Source organism: Eschscholzia californica, unplaced genomic scaffold, assembly GCF_041429995.1.
Source record: "Eschscholzia californica isolate CP2 unplaced genomic scaffold, dmEscCali1.0.p SCAF_2, whole genome shotgun sequence".
Classification (NCBI taxonomy): Eukaryota; Viridiplantae; Streptophyta; class Magnoliopsida; order Ranunculales; family Papaveraceae; genus Eschscholzia; species Eschscholzia californica.
This window is the reverse complement of record NW_028238309.1, coordinates 46,561,729-46,582,976: the sequence shown is the minus strand read 5'-3', so window position 1 is coordinate 46,582,976 and position 21,248 is coordinate 46,561,729. Positions and strand designations below refer to the sequence as shown.

General features: G+C 37.8%; 3 protein-coding genes and 1 pseudogene across 4 annotated transcripts in view; 2 read left to right on the top strand and 2 right to left on the bottom strand.

Annotated features, from left to right (window-relative positions):
* Window positions 1-732, top strand: part of LOC147558416 (Protein-tyrosine phosphatase-like, PTPLA) — a 46,055-nt gene extending 45,323 nt beyond the window's left edge. The window contains exon 10 of the mRNA XM_086660075.1: window positions 235-732. Within this exon, the coding sequence (XP_086516201.1) occupies window positions 235-339 (105 nt within the window). The 3' untranslated portion in view covers window positions 340-732. The remainder of the gene's footprint in view (window positions 1-234) is intronic.
* LOC147558415 (receptor-like protein kinase THESEUS 1 pseudogene) lies at window positions 733-3,560 on the bottom strand (annotated as a pseudogene). The gene has a single exon (XR_015234375.1). The product of XR_015234375.1 is annotated as a receptor-like protein kinase THESEUS 1 pseudogene (transcript).
* A 1,536-nt stretch (window positions 3,561-5,096) lies between these two features.
* On the bottom strand, window positions 5,097-7,079 carry LOC147558414 (large ribosomal subunit protein uL23-like). Its single transcript, XM_086660073.1, has 4 exons — window positions 6,995-7,079; window positions 6,829-6,884; window positions 5,502-5,865; window positions 5,097-5,369 (listed from the first exon to the last, which is right to left on the bottom strand). Exons 2-4 carry the CDS (start codon window positions 6,845-6,847, stop codon window positions 5,285-5,287), a joined length of 468 nt encoding a protein of 155 aa, XP_086516199.1. The 5' UTR covers window positions 6,848-6,884; window positions 6,995-7,079; the 3' UTR covers window positions 5,097-5,284.
* A 3,141-nt stretch (window positions 7,080-10,220) lies between these two features.
* LOC147558413 (uncharacterized) lies at window positions 10,221-10,988 on the top strand. Its single transcript, XM_086659015.1, has one exon. It carries the CDS (start codon window positions 10,221-10,223, stop codon window positions 10,986-10,988), a length of 768 nt encoding a protein of 255 aa, XP_086515141.1.
* Window positions 10,989-21,248: the final 10,260 nt, after the last annotated feature.

Below are 21,248 nucleotides of genomic sequence, written 5' to 3'. Positions count from 1 at the left end.
CCGATGTACCTCAAATAATTTACTAGGTCTCAAAGTGTAAATGGCTGGGTTTATACCTTAGTAGCCTTGAGAAGAATCGTACTGATGAGCTGACTCGTGGGGAGTATAGTAAACCCCTTTGCCGGACAAGTTGAGCTACTTCTCAGAGTTGAAAATGAAAAAAGGTAGGAAAAAGGGTGTATGTGTTTGTTTCTTTTCGTCTTGCTAAGGGATTTGGACGGTTTTATTTTCCAGGTTGTGGTTGTATGCTATCCATTTTTGTGGTTGAAGCTTTACCTACATTTATTCAAGCAACGACGATCTAAGCTAGGCAAACGCCATGAGAAGAAGAAGAATTAGAGCTTCTACTGCAGATATAGGTACTAAGTTCCTGACTTCTTGTTCTTCCAACTCAAAACCAATTATTACGAGTATTTAGTTTACACACTAAGTTTCCGCTATGTGGGACTATTCTCGACTAGCACACGCTGTGAAATTAGACATCCCTCTACTATTATAATGCGACTCCAGAATGCTTGAAGTTGTTGTACTTGTGCAAAGACCATTAAATTGTGTGTTCTACTCACCTTATTCTTAAAACCATATACACTTCCATATTTGGGGGTACTTTATTTTTACACTCTTCTTACACCCTCGTACCAGGAACATATTTAGTGCAGTATTCTGTATCGAATATTGTATTTGTGACTGATTCTTTTATGACAGATTATCTATTCATATAGGTTTTTATCCTGTGGGAACATTTTGTTTTACCTCTTGTTTGAATAAGGAAGAACTTTGACAAATACAAAATCTCTTCTAAACAAATATTTTGATATCGCAAAAGATACAGTTATACTATGTAAATGAGCACAAGGGTATAATTACAATTACTTGGAAAGATAATAGGTCACCTGCAGTTGGCTAGTCCATTTATCGAAAGTCACTCGACATAGCTCATCAGTACTGGTCTGCAGTTTGATTCCTGTCACCCCATCTCTCTCTCTCTACCCAGCCTAGATCGTCGAGGTCTCTACATCATTCTTCATTCCCACAGATGTAGCCAGTTTTATCCATAATTTATCAGAGAACTGTACTTTTGGTGATTCAGTCTAGTTCACCGACATTTCTTCACTATCACGATCGACAGACTCCATCCGAGGAATAGAATCTGGTAAATCAGGGATATGGTTTTCACTGTTACTTTCTGCAACTGATAATGTTGAAGCCTCTTGGAGCTGAAGAGCATATTCTAAGTTCCATAGAACATCACCCATTGTTGGTCTGTCAGTTCCATATTCAGCTAAACATTTCTTTGCTGTTTCACCAAATTTTCTGAGAGAATCAAGATTTACTAGTCCAATGAGATGAGGATCAATTAGCTTCTCGAGTTGTCCCTTCTTTTGCCAATGCATTGCCCATTCTGCTATGTTCTTTTGTTCTCTTGGGAGAGATGGATTTATCGCCGGCCGAGCACACAAAACCTCCAATAGCACCACCCCAAACGAATAAACATCGGATTTCTCAGTTAATTGTTGTCGACGATAGTATTCTGGGTCTAGATATCCGAAGCTTCCTTTCACGGCAGTACTTACGTGGGTTTGATCCAATGTAGGACCTAACTTCGATAACCCGAAATCTGCAACTTTTGCCGTGAAGTTCTCATCAAGTAGGATATTAGTTGTTTTAACATCTCGATGAATAATACTATCTGATGCACCGGTGTGAAGATAGTGTAAACCTTTTGCCGCTCCAATGCAGATTTCAAGTCTTTGTTTCCATGAAAGTGATGGAAGATCCGACCCGTATAGGTGATTTCGGAGAGGTCCCTTAGCCATGAACTCATAAACAAGGATCATTTCATTAAGTTCTTCACAGTATCCTATTAGTGAAACTAAGTGTCGATGTCGAAGTTGTGAGAGCATAGCAATTTCTGTTCTAAACTCAACGAGTCCTTGTTGAGATCGGGAGTTTCCACGTTTTATAGCAACTATAACCCCATTTTCTAAAACTCCTTTATAAACCTTTCCAAATCCTCCAACTCCGAGAACAAGATTTTCGTCAAAGTTTTTTGTAGCTTCACGTATCTCTGAAAATGAAAGAACACGGCCTAAACCAAAAGAAGGCGATATTGACGAATAACTTCTAACCGAAACCTTGCTCTCTGAATTGCCTGCGTGGGTCGGGAGCGATAACCAGATCGAGTGATCGGGGTTTTGCTTCTTCGGGCGTTGGAAATATAAATAGGAAACAGCTATAATTAGCATCAAAATTGCAGATCCCACTATAGAACACACAATAACCAGTATCATCACCACTTTATTCTTCTTGTGAGTCTTTATACTAGTATGATCTGTAAGAAAAGCTGGATCCAAACTGTTCTTAGTATTGCTTATTTTCATGATTTCTAACCCATTCAAGATAGCATTAGGTGGGTGATTTCTCATAGTGGGAGGTCCTACTTGAACTAGTATCTTATCTGAATGTCTCGAAACTTTGCTTACAAAATCGATATAATAAGCTGCAGATAACTCGTTTGTTCTAGTAGATAAATCTAAGGAATTTATAGCAGGGTGGTTGTCGATATAAACATTGAAGACCAGGTTTCTAAGAGATTGACTTATAAAATCACAGAAATGCAGTCTAATGAAGTATGAAAATCCATGATCAACTTCAAATACCCATGAAATGTTAAACCTTTGATCACTTACATTCGCTTCCGCCATTTCTTGAGCTGTTGAATAAACCGAATTCGGAGCAACTTCAACAGATGTTCCAGTTGGGTACTTGATCAAACTAGGGTTTACAGAGATATTTCGGGCAGAAGCAGGATGAACCAGGAATTGTTGGTCAGATACCCAAGTTCTCCATAGTGTATCATTCTTCGCCGTTAATGGAGGCCCTCCCATGTTAACTCGATAAATCGTCTCAAATGCTGTATGATTTGAGATCTTAATCTGATGAGCTAAAGGAATAGGGGTAATAGAAGACGTAAATAGTTTATTCGGTACAGATATAACCTCTATCCCATTGATGAATGCTATCGATTTTTCGGATGGAGAAAATGTTAAGACTAATGAATTCGAGCTTGAACTACCCACATTGATCACAAATTCTTTGGTAAAATGAGTTTGATTCTTGGATGACTTTGAAAATGAGAATTCATGAAAGAGTATAATTCCATTAGCAATAACAGAGAAAACAGAGGATTTTAGGTCATAATGGGGATCATTAACAGGATAGAAATGCAACCTTAACCAATGTCGACCGATCTGTCTAGTTTTGATGGTATAAATTGAAGTAACTTTAAAAACCCTAGCAGTTTTGTACAGACTTGAATGTTCTAGATTTACAGTAGTATCAGAAACAACAATGTCGGAATTTGGTGATAAACCCAGATTGAAATTCTTTGAATCTGGTTCGAATATTCGACCATCTTCAAGTTTTGAAGTTTTAGTTCCTCCACAATCAAACAAAAAATTATCAACAGGAACAAAAGCAGAGGAAACAGATCTATCCAAGAAGAAGAAGGAGAAGAAGCATGAAAGAGAGATGAAATTGAAGAAATTAGAACTACCCATCTCTTCATTCACATTGATCAGAACAAATTTAGAATACCCATCTCTTTATTCAAGCAAGTGACAGAAATTTGAAGTGAAATTGGATGAAAAGATAATTGAACTGTGTGTTCTGTTTAGGAAGTGAAATAGAATAATTGAAGAATGTGACAAAAGAGAGTCAAGAGAGAAATAAGTGAATGAAGTTGACTTTAGAGATAGAGAGAGAAGCCAACTAAGGAAGAAACTCTGGTTGCTGGTGATGGATGTTAGGCTGTTCTTGCTATGATCTGAGACTGTCATTGGAGGCTGAAGAATCAATCAGACTATAATAATATTAAGTCCATGAATATCTCACATTGTCTAAACTAGATCTGTTTTAATGTCAGGGTCAAACTCAATTGTTGCTAATAATAGATTCCAATTAAATATCAGGATCAAAGAACAGTTGTTGTAAGAATTATAAGATATAAGGCCCCTGGTATTTAAAGAGCAATGGTGGGTTGTGTATAGTGCAAAAAAAAGAATTCAATTTTGCTCCTCTTTTAAGTAAATTTTTGGTATTTACATATTACCTTAGGGTCTCAAATGAAATCCTTTTAAGGATTGGATCGAAAATGATATAGAATTAAAAGATAGTTTTTGTCCTATTCATCTCCAAACCCTACCCTCTAAATGCCCAACTACCCCAACAATAATCTACAACTATCCATCACAAATACCACCAAAACTTAAAACATCACTTAAGAAATTCATTTTTGTTACATCAATGGGGATGTTGACATTTGAGTAATGGAGTAGTTGGATATTCAAGAGACTTCAATAATGGAAAAGGTAGACATTCATGATGTACCCAACTACCAAAAACCATTATACTCGTAACAGTTCTGGATGTAAGGTAAATCATTTATGATGCTACTTGAGGAAAATGAAAAGTTTTCGTTTTCTTGACTGTCTACAAAATTTCTAAAATTTCAATCAGTAGATGTTTTTAACTGTGAAGATTTCGACCTATAAATGCATTTAACAATGAAGATTGTAGGTGTTGTGGTTCTTTTGAAGTTTTTCCTTTAGTCTTTCTTCTTTAAAAATTGTCTATCAATACTGCCATTTTTTAACAGAATTTTGAAAGAAAAATGATTTGACTTTATATCTGATTTTCTTAGGAACCACTGTAAAAGAAATCATCTTACATCTACAAACCCATCTTACCTTCTCATCAGAAAAAGAAAAAAAAAACAGCTTACCATAAAATGTTTTCAGTTTAGTTTTTTCGTGGGGTTTGGTTAGTATTGGGGCATATTTGTGACCAATTGCTCATATTTGCTCTTTGAATACCAACGGCCAGATATAGTGTTAGGTTATTTAGTTATCTCTCTCTCCTACAAAATATAAGTATTAGGTATTTAGTTATCTCTCTCATCCCCATGACCATCTCGTCTTAGTGGCCCATTTTGAATTATAAGTTGTCTCATAAAATTACCATCAATTATTTTTCGAATAAGCAGGGTCTTCAACCATATATCTAGCACCAAAAAGTAGAATGAAAAACTTACAAGATCAAAGCAAAAGTTAATCGATTTCATTAGCAGTTCATGTACTGCAAAACCAGATATAAACTAAAAAGACCATTTCTGCAAATGCCTTCACCAAAATTTCTAGACAATTCACTAAACGAAAAAAAAGCAAGTTCGGTATTTCTGCTTCAGGCTTGCTTAACTGATAATCCACAGAAGAATAAGTTAAACTTAGATTATACCAATCTTGTTGGCCACATCCAATGCATCGAAATCTGGAGTCAATCTAACATAAGCTTTCTTGGTTCCGTCAGGCCTGAAATTCACAAAACAGATACAAGTGCACAAAGATCAAACTCATGCCTTTTTTCAAGATATAAATTTATAAAATTTTGCCAAGTGAACATCGTAAATCACCAAAACGTAAAATAGAAGGATAGAGGTTAACCTGATCAAGGTATTAACTTTCTTCGTTTGAATATCGTACATCTTCTTCACAGCAGCTTTGATCTTCTTCTTGTCTGCACGAATATCGACAATGAAAACCAGAGTGTTGTTGTCCTCAATCTTCTTCATTGCAGATTCAGTTGTGAGTGGGTATTTTAGGATCTGATAGTGGTCGAGCTTGTTCCTCGGAGGTGCACTGATTCGAGGGTACTTGGGGTTTCTTTCAGTCTTAAGTGTCTTTGGGCGATGGAACGTGACTGATGTCCTGATCTTCTTTGCCTTCTTTTTCAGTGTTGAGGCACCTGATTTAACTGCCTTGGCAGCTTTCAAGGCCTGTGCCTTAGGATCAGCTTTCTTTGTTGCAACTGAGTAACATAAGAAGAACAGTTCAAATTTGGACTGGCAGGAAAAGCCGACAAATTGGATAATGAATTCCGCTATGTAATCATAATATAAACAAAGACTGGAAAGTTCAAAAATCCAATTACGAAAACGACGAAAACCATGGTAAACTAAATAAATTAAATATTCATACATATGGGAAAGAAAGTGATGGGGAAGATTTCTATCATGGATAAATGTATGTGGAAGGGAAATAATTAAAAGAAGAAATTTTCTTCGGAATTGCCTACTAGGGTTTCATCGAAATGTTCAAATATGTATCAAGTGCTAACCAAACCCCACAAACAAACCCATATAAGATGAACAACAGAAGACTATATAATATTGAGGTATTGCCGATGGTTCTCTGAATATCAAGTGCTAACCAAACCCCACGAAAAAACCCATATAAGATGAACAACAGAAGACTATATAATATTGAGGTATTGCCGATGGTTCTCTGAACTATGAAGATACATTAGTTCAAGGGATATTACCCATTAAACCTACATTTAACATTGACATGATCGATTTATATCTCACAAATCCCATTGTTCTCTCTTCCCAAATGAAATTAACACAAAGAAATTGTAAAATACTTGAGAAGATGGAACGAAGGGTTTCGTTACAAGCAGCAAAACCAGCAATGCTAATCTTTCTTCTCAAAGCTTGTTAGATAATGTTTCTAATGAAAATTAAATACTACAAGGACTTACAAAAGTTTTCTACAGAATCATTTCAGACAAACCACAACCAAATCAGAAACTTTCAACCATCAAAATGATTTACAAAAAAAAAAAACACCAATAAATCTAGAAAAGGGCAAACATATATGAAGAACTGAAAAGAACAATCTGAAAGTTTAGTGAAATATAAACCTAAAAATGCAACAGATAAGATTTAACTACATCTAGAGTGTCAGATATTAATGATGAGGAAAGTAGTACCTTTGGAAGGAGGAGCCATTGTATGCTAAAGAAGCTCTACTTTACCTGTTTAAACCCTAATGGTAAGAAAAGGGTTCGTTAGATCGACTAAAACTTTAAGCTAATCCAAATGCAATTTTGATATAATACAGTTTATGAAGATTTGTGAACTTAGGTTTTGACATACCTTCGGTAGAGGCGTGATGCCGCGGATTTGCTGGGTTTAGGGTTTGGGGATGAGTACAACGAAGAATATATAGTTTAAGATGTAGGGTTAATTCCATTTTCGCCCCTAAAGATGACCAACTCACCAAAATGGCCCCTAGGGTTGACTTAGCTTCCAATATCACCCCTTTTTCATATTTCTTAGACATCTCTTTTCTTTTTTACCCTTCTATTCAAAATTAGTACTCCTTCCATCCCAATTTGTTTGACCTTTTAAGAGATCCAACTTATTAAAAGTAAGGTTAGATTGAGAAATGACGATAAAATTAGTAATAAATGAGTCTTATTTAAAGTAAGTGGACAAACATTTTGAGACTTCCTTTAAAGGATTAAGACCTAGGGGCGAGCAAAAACCGAACCAAACCAAGTCGAACCGCACCGATTGGTTTTTGGGCCAAACCGATCAACGTTCGACTCGGTTCGATCGAAAAATCGATAACAAAATCGGTATGGTTTGGCCTCGACTTGTGTTTCTATAAACCACTCAAACCGAACCGACCAAACCCTAAGGAAAAATGAATTAATAATTTTGTAAAGTTAGAAAGTGTTAAACTAAAAAGGAAAAATTTAGAAAACCCCTAATCAAGTCTTCCATACTACTATCCGTCCTCCTATCCAGTTGTTGTTGTCGGCTTCATCAACCACCTATTCAACTTGATTGAAAGGTTTTAAAGGTAAGTTTTCAGTGATTTTCTATTTACCACAACCTATTCTTAGTTAGTAACTTAAAATTATAGATTTTGTATTCGCACTTCTACTTTTTTTTGTAATGGTCGAAAGTACGATTAATTTTTATTTTTTATTTTCGGCATATGTAATGGTTGAAAAGCACGATGGATTCTTAATTTTTATTTTCGGTATATGCAATGAAATGAATAACATTAGTTTACAGTTTTCTCTAAATTGTGCTCAGTTAAACCGATCAATCGAACTCAACCGAGCCGAACCAAATCGAGTCGAATCATGTCGGCCAGTCGAATGATCGGCTCGACTTCGACCGACGATTTAGTCAAACCGCCACTTATAGGTTCGGCTTCGGCTCGAGCCAAAACCGAAAAAAATCGACCGTTGCTCACCCCTAATAAGACCCAACAAAATGGGACGAAAGGAGTAATTTCTTTGTCTTTGATCACTTTCTTCTTCGGAAAATTGTCGTTGGCGGATGGTCGGTCAACCACCTGCCGGCGATGATCAACAATTTTTTTTCTTTTACTCCATCAAATATGACTGACGGAGTAACAAAAAAGATCAATTTTAAATGAGTTATTTCCCAAATAGCCCCCAACTTTATGACCGGTTTCCTGCCTAGCCCCCTACTTTATCAAAAATACTCAGATGGCACCCTTTTTCAGTTACCGTTATAACTCCGTTAATCAGTCATCACCTCTCTCTCCTCCATCTCATCACCTCTCTCTAGCACCTCATCTTCACGCCACCTCACCATCTTCACCGGCGAAGGTCGCCTGCCGAAAATTTTTCCGACCGACGACCTTCAAACATTAAATAAAAAGATTTATCGCTCCTCTTTCCCTCTCTAAAATATATATATTTTATTTTCTCTCTCTCTCTCTCTCTAAATCAAACAAGAAGAAAGAAAGTAAGGGTTTAAAATTCATAAATTTTAACCTAATTAGAAACTTAATTTCAGCAAGTAAAAGGAAAAGATTGGACCTTTTAAATTCTAACTTACATGTTCTCCAATTGTCAGGACTAATCAGCAAATACAAGTTCGATTTCTCATTAAACAATGAAGTCTCCAAGATCCGGTAACTGATATAAACACAGTCTCTAAGTATAAATCAATCTGTTAGTAGTAGGATTTGAATAAAATCTAATAACTACTTCTATTGAGCTAAAGAGACTTTCACAACACAAATTACTTTAGTCCCACATCTCTCAAAGAGAAAAACAAACTTGTGTTTATAAGGATAAAGTTGGGTGTAAAGGGGTGTGACCCTTGGGGTTACAATAGTGCTCTCCGGAGGAGAGACCCATCACTTTTTAGAGGCACCCTTACCTTAGGCACACTTATATTTATACCTTTCACACCCTCGCTGGTCGGGCCACCGACCCGACCCGACCCGGAACCCGGACCCGGACTCGGTCTAGGTCTCGGTCTTGGTCTACCAGAGAAATGCCCTAATTTTTCTCTGACCTTTTCCTCCCCTACTGGCTAGTGGAAAGAGTCCATTGCCTTAAGTTTCTCAGACTTTTTCTTCCACTACTGGCTAGTGGAAAGAGTCCACTTCCTTAATTTTCTCAGACCTCTACTGGCTACTTTTTCTCCATCGTTGGATCAAAACAACCCAGGGTCTTATGATCTGGTTTCGTACTCTATAAATAGGGATAAACTCCCAGAAGGAAAACACACAAAAAATATTTCGTCTTCCATCTCTCTCTCTCAGTTCTCTGTTTACTTCTCTCTGTTTCGAAATTCTGTCAAGATCAAGAGATCAAAATTGAAGTTTGCTTCTTTAATTTTGATAAGGAATAGTTGAATCCTAGGGGACTACGTTCACATACTGCAAAGCAATACCTAATTCTACGGTAGCAGGGGCGTTTAAAGTCTTCAGGAAAGCGAGTTAAACTTGTGCCTCTGTTCCACCTTTATTCTACTACGGTTTATTGCAGGTTCATTCTTTCTGGTTGGTTCAATTAATACTTGATTTCAGCTCTGCAAAAAGATAAGTCACTTATTTAATTTACTATTTATTGCTCATTGAAATTTTTCTTTTACAATTCTGTTTTTAATACTATTTTCATAACAATCTGAAGACTTTAAACCATTCCCTTTTTAAAATCGACCAAAACAATTTACTGTTTTACTGAAAATGGAATTTAAGATGAGCAATGAAAAACCAGAGAAATTCGATGGTCAAAATTTCAAAAGATGGCAACAAAAAATGTTATTTTTTCTAACCACTTTGAATATAAACTATGTTTTAACCGAACCAGCTACCACTGTTGTGGGGGAAAATGAACCTGGTAGATCAGGAGCAGTAGAGGCCTGGAATAAGGCTGACTATCTATGCAGAAACTATATTCTGAACTGCTTAGATAACATCTTATATGATATTTACTGCCATACTAAGACTGCCAAAGAATTATAGGACTCTCTATAAGAGAAATATATATCTGAAGATGCAGGTATTAAGATGTTCGTAGTAAGACGATTTCTGGATTACAAAATGGAAGATGAAAAATTTGTAGTAAGCCAATTTCAGGAACTAAGGCTCATTCTAAATGAAATCAAAACTGAGGGAATGGTTATAGATGAGGCTTTCCAGGTTGCTGCAGTTATTGAAAAGCTACCACCCAGTTGGAATGAGTACAAGAAGAAACTCAGACACAAAAGGAAGGACATTGACATGCAATACTTGATTCTTCAAATCAGGGTTGAAGAAGAACATCTGAAACAGGAGAAAAATGAGGTGGCTGCTTCACTTGTATCTAAAGCTCACATCGTGGAAGAGGTAAAGAAGAAAAAACTTACCAATTACAAACCTTCTAACCAGCGGAAGAAAGGTAATTCTAAATTCAAAAGGGCTGGTTCTAAGCCTAACCAAGGTAATTCTAAACCTTTTTATGTATGTGGTAAGTCTGGTCACCTAGCCAAGGACTACAAACACAGGAAAGCAAACCCTAACCCTAACCCCCCGACTAAACATCCCAGACCCAATCTTGCTCACGTGGTCGAAACAGAGAACTTTTGTGCAATGGTAACTGAAACCAACTTAGTGACGAACACTAAAGATTGTTGGTTCGATACAGGAGCCACCAAACACATAGGTTCAGAAAGGTCACAATTTTCTTCATATAACCCAGTAAAAACAGGAGAACAACTGTATATGGGTAACAACTCTTCGTCCATAATTGTAGGAAAATGGAAGATTGTTCTAAATATGACTTCTGGAAAAACCATGACTCTGAATGATGTGCTTCATGATGAGACATGAAACATGTCTCGTTTGAATCTCTTAACTCGGGTTAGTTAGTCCAGTTCGAGCGGTTACTCTGATTATTTATTTGATTTTCTTCCTCAGGTCTCATTTACGGAGTTCGATGCGAAAACATCGTGATGAAGACATACTTGAGGGACATTTTGGTCATTTTAATGACAAGGGTATTCTGGTCACTATTAGTGCTCATGTGAAAGAAGAATCCAAGACAAACCCACTGGCGAAAACAGAGGTTGAATCGGAGTCCCGACGAGAAAGATAGAGTGAGTCAAAGTTTGGGTCCAAATACGTTGACCAAAGGTCAGCACAGATGTTGCAACACGTGGCGCGTAAGAAGAAAATCAAATCAGACGGTTGCAAAGATACTCGGGCTATTTTCGGTTACACAAGGTTATACTTAGGGATATCGAGGAGCCAACAATTCCATGTACCCCGAAGCATTATGTTACAGTGCAGCTTAGCGCGTCCATAAGATCCGACGGTTGGTGAACGATCTCCTAGATCCCATGGTTATTGCTTCGCGTTGAAATATCTCTAGCATGGCCGCGGTGCACGTTATCGACTCCTCTCTCCAGCAACCACATGGGTTAGTTTCCACGAATTTTGGAAACTAAACTTTCTTTTCTTCTCTGATTTCACTTAGAGAGAGAAAAGGAAAGATTTTAACCGAGAGAAGGCAGATTATGGAAGGAGAAGATTTGGATAGAAGAGAATTCAGAGAGAGAGACTTGTTCTCTTCTCTATATAGAAACCGAGATATTTTTTAAGCAGAGAAGGAGAATCAAAAAGGAAAGATATGGGAAAGGAAGGAAATAATGAGAGGAGATGGTAACATTCAGCTGGAAATAGAAGTTAGAGAGAGAAGAGGATCATCACGGCTTATAACAAGAAGAAACAGGGAGTTGGAGTTATATATCTCCTCACGGCCAGAAAAAGAGAAAAAAAAAAGAAAAACCGAGATCATCATTTATTCTTATCATCTTCATCGATTCGGGTTTTGGAGCTGAAAATCACTCGAGCTTTATTCTTCTTCTTGGGTTTTGTAATTTGTTTCAGTGAGAGAAAAGATTACAGAGAGATAGAGAGAGATTACAGAGGAAGAGAGAAAGTTAGAGAGAGAGAGACAGAGAGATATTGTAGAGAGAGAAAGACAGAATATTCGGCTGAAAATGAAATAGAAATCGATTTTAATTCTTTCATACTGTTTGTGTATCTCTTTTAGTGAGAGAGAGAGATTAACAGAGAGTTAAAGAGATTAAGAGAAAAGAAACAGAAAGCTTAGAGAGAGAAAGAGAATTGGAGAAGGTGAGAAAATAATTTTCTCACAGGGAAAATATTTCCGGGAAGACGAGAAAATCGTTTTTCCAGAGGGTGCGTTTGGCAGAACAGTGGAAAGTCAGAAGGAAATCACTTCCCTAAGGCTCTGTTTGGCTGGAAAATCAGTAAGAAATTCAATTTTTTCTATTTTTCTTCCATATTTTATAGGGTTAATTCCGTTTTGGCCCCCAATTTGTGACCAACTCACCGTTTTGGCCCCCATAAGTGTCCGGGAGTTCGTTTTGGCCCCAAAAATACTTTTTGATCAGTTATTACATCATCAAGTTTTGACCATATATTCTGTATTCCCAATCTACCCCTCTCACCAAATTAAAATCAAGTACGGGTCAAATCAACTAACCTAGTTATTATTACCTTATTTCATTCCCCAAGACTCTTTCTCTCTCCCATTAATTTATACTTCTTTCTCTCTCTCCATTTCTCTCTATCTGATCCACCATTGAAGAAGCTTATTTCTCTTTATATTTCTCTCTCTCTACAGTTCAGTGTCCACTAAATTATCATTAGTCCTGGCCCCGATTGCTTGATGGATAATTCATGGTGGGTATATATATTCTTTTCACAGGTACAGTCTTGGCAAATTCAAAAGAATCAACATATAACTTTGGAGAACATCAATTTCAAATGCACGTGTTCTCAATCTCTCATCATAACCTCACCACTACCCTTCATCTCTCCAATTTTCAATAACAATAGTTTTCATTAGCCCAGCCCCCAAATTTCATCCACAATAGCAATGTTGCTCTAAGAAAATACAAATTTTACCAATAGTAGCAGTCAATGTCTGGACCCAATGATGGTGAGGAGAATTTGTACTTCCATCTTTATGTTCTTTACAAAGTTGTGTGGATCTCCAAAGTTAATAGCAGAAAATAGGAAGTGGTGAGGAGATTTAGTAGTGAATAAGTAATGAGAACCCCTCCTTTGCTCAAAACCCAAAAGAAGAAACCTCTTCTTAAAATCCCAGATCAGGAAACCCCCATCTCATCGAAGTTGTAATCTAGTCCTTCCATATGATTCAAGCTTCCAAGTAATTTTGCATCAGGATTCTGCATTTTATATGATAAATCTCCACCCTGACCCTCATCCACACCATACCCAAGTTGTCTTGAATTCGCATCCTTCTTATCTTCTTCTCTACTGTTGCAAAAACTGTAGTTCATATCTGAATCAATGGTTCTAAGAAGCTCTTCTACATCAAACATTTTGATTCTTTACATACTAATGGTGATAATGGGCATTGAACTGTAGAGAGAGAGAGAGAAATATAAAGAGAAAAAAGCTTCTTCAATGGTGGATGAGATAAGAAATGGAGAGACAGAAAGAAGTAGAAATTAATGGGAGAGAGAGAAAGAGTCTTGGGGAATGAAATAGGGTAATAATAACTAGGTTAGTTGATTTGACCCATATTTGATTTTAATTTGGTGAGAGGGTAGATGGGGAATATAAAATATATGGTCAGAACTTGATGATGTAATAATTGACCAAAAAGTATTTTTGGGGCCAAAACGAACTCCCGGACACTTATAGGGGCCAAAACGGCGAGTTGGTCACAAATTAGGGGTCAAAACGGAATTAACCCTATTTTATATAGTTAACCTTTAAATCTTTCATCATGATTAACTAATCTTTTATCTTGGGTTTTAGATGAACTTCTTCATAAATAATTTTATCGATATGATTTGTTAATAATTTTTTCTTGTTTTTCATGATAAAATCTTCCGGATTTTTAAATCATTCATGGACCAAAAATCTGAGTTATATAAAGAATTTGCTAATTAAATCATAATGAATCATCGTTAGAATTATTAGAAGGACGGATTCGAAAACCCTAGGTTCCCTTTATCTGAATATCAACTTTAGTATTATTTAAAATTTTAATTATTGTTTATCTTTTTATTATTTGAAAAAAAAAAAATATTATCAATCAAACCACCTTTTGAAGACCTAATAGTTTTAAGATTAGAATTGAAATTTGACTTAGTCTATGAGGAACGAACCGGTCTTACCGGAATTTTACAACTTGACACCCGTGCACTTGCGGGTGTAGACCTATTTAGGAAACTTTTTAGGCCCATCAAGTTTTTGGCGCCGCTCCCGGGGACTTAGTTTGAATTGAATCTAATTTTATTTCTATTTTTGGTAAGTTTTTATTTTTGGACACTTTGACGTGCTTTTCCATTTTTGGTGTGTAGAACGCTAAGGAGCGAAGGAAAAGGCGCAACAAGGAGAGGAGCTCAAGAAGGAAAATTTACATTTTATTTTTAGTATTTTTTTTATTTTTGGTGAGAGAGAGACTTTTAGACTTTCTAGTTTTTATTTTTGGTATTAAAGTTTTGACCCTAAATTGGAGGGCTTTATATATTGTAACCGAAAACCAAAACGAAGCCTCGGGTTGGAACACTCAAGGGGAGAGTGGCCCGGGTCGTCTGCAAGGGTCATCGCCCGTCCTGAACGGGGGGTAATTTCTTTAATCACCCACGAAGCCCCTGTCAGTGGGTATTTGCGTGTTTCGTGTGCCTAATTGTTTTGATCGAATTGCTTAGTGTAAGCATTCTAGTAAGGGCAATAACCTAATTGAAAGATAGGAGATGGATTTCATCACCGTTCTCTTGCCCAAATAGGTAACAACATTCACGATCCCAAACTTCACCTAAAATCTAAAATCTGAATTAGACATCAGCCCCTAAGGTTTCGAGCTCATAGGATCTTTGAAACAATTCAGGGACTTAATTTTTATCTGGGCATTCCTCAAAGAAAAGTGTCAATCAATTTTTTAAAAGGTCACCCCGAGAAGAGGCAACGCTACCGAAGGTTGGACGGCTATCACAACGTTCATCGTTGGTCGTCACCAAGAATTGTTTGACCATATTACTTTGACGGAGTAACCCTCATAACAATTATAGTTCAAGCTTTGTAACGAAGTAGGAGCTGTCTAGATTTTTAGGGTGAATCTGACCAACTTGTCTGTCTAGATTCTGTTTAGGTTGCTTGGTGGAGTCAGACTGATTGTGTTTGCTTTCCTCTAGGGTCTTCGTAGTGATTCCTCGGTTTTCAAATTAAAAAAAAAAAACGAAATTTTGAGAATATCCTTGGTCATTGGGCTCTAGTTTATGCCCGATAGATATCGTGATAAGAGAGGTCGTTTCATTAGTAGAGAAACTCATCTAAGTAATCTTCTAGCCAATCTCTCTTTGAGTGACACTATGGGTGAAAATCTAAACCAAGCCAGGGATGGAAATCCACCTATGACACTCAGGAATTATATGAACCCTACTAGAACATGTCAACCATCATGCATACAGTTACCCCACTCCACGACTCACTTTGAGTTAAAGCCGAGCATTATCCAAATGCTCCCACTCTTTCGTGGAGTTGAGAACGAGAATCCTTACCACCATGTTAGGGATTTTAAAGAAATCTGTGGGACTATAAGATTCCCCAATATGTCTGATGAAATAGTGAGGCTTAGGTTGTTCCCTTTCTCTTTGAGAGAGAAAGCAAAATCTTGGTTGTATGCCTTACAACCTCATTCCATCACCACATGGGAAGAATTAACTAGTTTATTCCTTCTGAAATTCTTTCCCAAGCACAAAACCACCTCTTTAAGGCAATTAATTTTGTGCAACAAGAAGGAGAATCTCTCTACAAATATCTTGAGAGACTTAAAGAACTGGAACTACAGTGTCCACACCATGGTTATGAAAAGAGCAGACTAGTCCAAATTCTCTATGACGGACTAGACTATCCCACTACATCCATGGTAGAGTCATTCTGTGGTGGCGGATTTACTTATAAATCCGTCGATGACTGCATGACGTTTCTAGAAGATTTAGCTGAGAAATCCCATCAATGGGAAACTTCTAGAGGACCTCCTACTAGGGCAAACCCTACTCCGAATAAAGGCGGCATTTATAGAGTTGAATGACTCCGAACTTAAACTTGCCGCCATGACGAGAAGGATAGAAGCCCTAGAGCTTGGTCAGCCTAAAGCAGTTAGGGAGGATCCCACTCAGGCCATGAGTGTTGGAAATGAATCCATCTCTTATCCATGCTCCGTCTGTGGAGACCCATCTCATACAGAGAATAAGTGTACCCTATTCTTTGTTTCTGACGAAAAAGAGCAAGCTAATGCTCTTTACCTAAACTCTAGGCAAGATTACCGTCAGAAATATGATCCTTATTCGAACACTTATAATCCGGGTTGGAGAAATCACCCCAATTTTGCTTGGTCCAAGGGTCAAAATTAGGGTCGGGTTAGTAGCTCCATGAACCCTCCTGGGTTTAATGCTCCTAGGAATCCTTATGCTCAAAATCAGGGTCAGCCTAATACCCAAAATACTCCTCAGGGATCTTTAGAGGAAACCATGCTTAAATTTATGCAACAAACCTCCAAGGAAATTTCTAGTCTAAAAACCGAGGTAGAAGCCCTTAGGCAAAGAGATCAGGGTATGTTTCCTAGTCAACTAGAGCCAAACCCGAAGGGTAAACCGTCGATGGACCAGGCCAATGCAATAACCACCCTTAGAAGTGGTAGGGTAATTGACAATAAGGTAGGAGTTCCCGAAGATAGTGAACTAAACTCTGAACAACCCACCTTACCAACTAGTGTCCCTAGTAAAGAGCCTGAGAAGGCTCATGAGTCTGAAGACCCACCCATTGTGCCTGAGTCGTATGTTCCTAGAGCCCCATATCCTCAGCGTTTGGTAGAACTAAAGAAGAAGACTCAGTTTGAGGAGATAATGGAAATGTTCAAACAGGTTAGTATTAACATTCCATTATTAGATGCTATTAAACAAATCCCAGCTTACGCTAAGTTCCTTAAAGACCTATGTACTATGAAGCGTAAGATGAATGTGCATAAGAAAGTCTTCTTGACTAATCAAGTCAGCTCTATTCTCCAGCAAACCCTTCCAACTAAGTATAAAGACCCAGGAAGCCCTACCTTACCATGCACCATAGGGGAACATGAGATCGAACGAGCATTGTTAGATCAAGGTGCCAGTGTTAACCTACTTCCTTACTCTGTTTACTTACAGTTAGGGTTAGGAGAAATAAAACCCGCTTCTATAGTTCTCCAGTTGGCAGATCGGTCTGTTAGGCGACCACGTGGGATAGTGGAAGATGTTTTGATAAAAGTTGGTGAATTCATCTTTCCAGTAGATTTCATCATCTTAGATACTGAACCAGTTAGTGATACCCAAAACCAAATTCCCGTCATTCTAGGACGACCATTCTTAGCTACATATGATGCTGTCATATACTGTAGGAGTGGACTTTTAAAATTATCTTTTGGAAACATGACTGTAGAGATGAACATCTTTAAGGCTGGACTTTTCCCTGATGATGTTAATGAGTTTAATGAGATGAACCTAATAGATATGTTCGTTCAGGATTCTTTACCTGAGACTTTATCCGAGGATCCTTTAGAAACATTGTTGGCTCATTTTGGCTTAGACTTTGATGAGGAGGGAAGTATCAATGAGGTGAATGCTTTGTTGGATTCTACCCCATTATTGGATACTAATAAGTGGAAAGCAAAAGCTGAACCCCTCATTGAGTCCGAGCCAATTGACTCGCCAACTGTAGAGACGAATCAACTATCATCCACCAGTGAGTCCAGTGGTCCTTCTATCCCAGAGTTGCCTCCATCCACAAAGAAACCACCTTCCTTAGAATTGAAACCCTTGCGTGAGAACTTAAAGTATTCGTTTCTAGACCCATCTGAAACTTTACCTGTCATTATTGCTTCTGAGTTAGAAAAAGAACAGGAAAGTAGATTGCTAGATGTCCTTAGAAACCACAAAGAGGCTTTAGGGTGGTCAATAGCTGATTTAAAGGGTATAAGTCCTTCTGTTTGCATGCACCATATCTACCTAGAGGAAGATGCTAAACCGTCAAGGGAAATGCAACGTAGACTTAACCCTCACATGAAGGAGGTTGTTAGAGCTGAAGTCCTGAAATTGTTAGGTGCGGGTATCATATACCCTATTTCAGATAGTATTTGGGTCAGCCCTGTTCAAACTGTACCCAAGAAATCAGACATTACTGTAGTCAAGAACGAGTCAAATGAATTAATACCCACCAGGATGACCACTGGTTGGCGTGTTTGTGTTGATTACAGGAGACTGAACACGGTCGCGAGGAAAAACCATTTTCCTCTTCCTTTCATTGATCAGATGCTAGAAAGACTAGCTGGGCATAGCTACTATTGTTTCTTAGATGGCTATTCTGGCTATAATCAGATTCCGATAACCCCTGAGGACCAAGAGAAACCACTTTCACTTGTCCATTTGGAACTTATGCTTATCGTCGGATGCCTTTTGGGTTGTGTAATACACCCGCTACATTTCAACGATGTATGATGAGCATATTTTCAGATATGGTAGAGAGGTTTCTCGAGGTCTTTATGGATGATTTTTCAGTCTTTGGTTCATCATTCGATCAGTGTCTGCATCACCTCATACTCGTGTTGGTTCGATGCAAAGAAAAGAACCTAGTTCTCAATTGGGAAAAATGTCACTTTATGGTTCGCTCAGGAATAGTTTTAGGGAATGTCATCTCTGAAAAAGGCATTGAAGTAGATAAGGCTAAAGTAGAGTTGATAAAAAGCCTTCCAGTCCCTAAAACGGTCAAAGATATTCGATCGTTTTTAGGACATGCTGGATTTTATCGACGGTTTATTAAAGATTTCAGCAAGATATCTAGACCTCTTTGTAATCTTTTGGCAAAAGAGAACAAATTTGTCTTCGATGAGCCTTGTTTAGAAGCCTTTGAGAAACTCAAACTTATGCTTACTTCCGCCCCTATTGTCCAACCTCCCAACTGGAGTACTCCATTTGAGATCATGTGCGATGCATCTGATTATGCCATTGGAGTCGTGTTAGGTCAACGTGAGAATAAACTTCTTCACGTTATATACTATGCTAGTAAGACGTTGAACGATGCACAACTAAACTACTCTACCACTGAAAAAGAGTTGTTAGCTGTAGTGTATGCCCTAGAGAAGTTTAGATCATATCTTGTGGGATCTAAGGTCATCATATTCTCTGATCATGCTGCATTAAAATATCTCCTTTCTAAAAAGGATGCAAAACCTAGGCTGATTAGATGGATACTACTGCTACAGGAATTTGACATAGAGATTCGGGACAAAAAGGGTTCCGAGAATCTAGTAGCAGACCACTTGTCTAGACTTGTAGTCGAGTCTGTAGAAGACAAGTTACCCATGAGAGAGAGCTTTCCTGATGAGCAACTTTTTAGTATCTCCCAATTACCTTGGTTTGCTGATATAGTGAACTATCTTGCTACTGGTCAAATGCCCAAACACTGGACAAAGCAAGATTGTGATAAATTTCTATCCGAGGTAAAACAGTTCTTCTGGGACGATCCATACTTGTTCAAGTATTGTCCCGATCAGATCATTAGGAGGTGTATTCCTGATAGTGAACAGTCCAAAATCATTTCCTTTTGTCATGATCATGCACGTGGAGGGCATTTTAGTGGTAAGAAGACGGTCGCGAAAATTCTACAATGTGGTTTTTACTGGCCGTCTATCTTTAAGGACACCCATGCATATTGTCTGGCGTGTGAACGATGCCAGAAGTTGGGAAGCATTTCACGTAGGAACATGATGCCCCTTAATCCTATTTTGGTAGTTGAGGTCTTCGATGTGTGGGGCATCGATTTCATGGGTCCCTTCCCAAATTCATTTGGAAATCTGTACATCCTAGTTGCAGTTGACTATGTGTCAAAGTGGATAGAGGCGGTTGCTTCCAAAACGAATGATCACAAAGTTGTGATCACTTTCTTAAAGGAAAACATATTTTCACGTTTTGGTACACCGCGGGCAATCATTAGTGACGGGGGAACACACTTTTGTAATAGGCAGTTTGAGCTTTTAATGAAAAAATATGGTATTACCCATAAAGTGTCTACCCCATATCATCCACAGACTAGTGGTCAAGTCGAGGTGTCGAATAGGGAGATTAAACGCATTCTAGAGAAAACGGTTAACACCAATAGGAAGGATTGGTCTTTACGACTAACCGATGCACTATGGGCTTACCGTACAACGTTTAAGACCACTATTGGAATGTCTCCATATAGACTAGTGTATGGCAGAGCATGTCACCTACCTGTTGAGTTAGAGCATAGAGCATATTGGGCTATCAAGCAATTGAATTTTTCGCTTGACAAGGCGGGTAGAGAGAGAAAGTTGCAACTCAGTGAGTTGGAGGAGTTGAGAAATGATGCATATGAAAGTGCTAGGTTGTATAAGCATAAAATGAAAATGTTTCATGATAAAAATATTTTAAGAAAAACATTTTCACCGGGTCAGAAAGTTTTATTATATAACACACGTTTGCATTTATTTCCTGGGAAACTCCGTTCTAGATGGTCAGGACCTTTCACGGTCAAGTTTGTTTATCCTTATGGTGCGGTCGACATTGAAGACAAAAATGGTAGTGTGTTCAAAGTGAATGGACAACGTTAAAACTATTTTTAGAGATGTTGAACGATACAGAGGATGTTTCTATCCAGACTGATCCGTTTTGATCAGTTTCGTCTGGCTGAAGACGTTAAACTTAGCGCTTTCTGGGAGGCAACCCATGCATAGCACTTCCGAATCTGGTAACATCTTTCCTTACATCCTATTATTTTTGCATAGTCTTCAGAACATTGAGGACAATGTTCGGTTTAAGTTTGGGGATAGGGGAATGAATTTTTTGCTAAGTCCTTATTTCAAAAATTGAAAAGGGTTCAAAATTTTTCAAAATTTTAAATTTTTGGATTGAAAATGTGAGTCTAGTTGTTTTTGCTTGTTAATATTTATAGAGTCTAGTTGGTCGTACTATGCTTTTGCTGAAAGTTCTTCCACGAATTTCGAGTCTTGAGGTTGTCTGTGCACTAGCTATG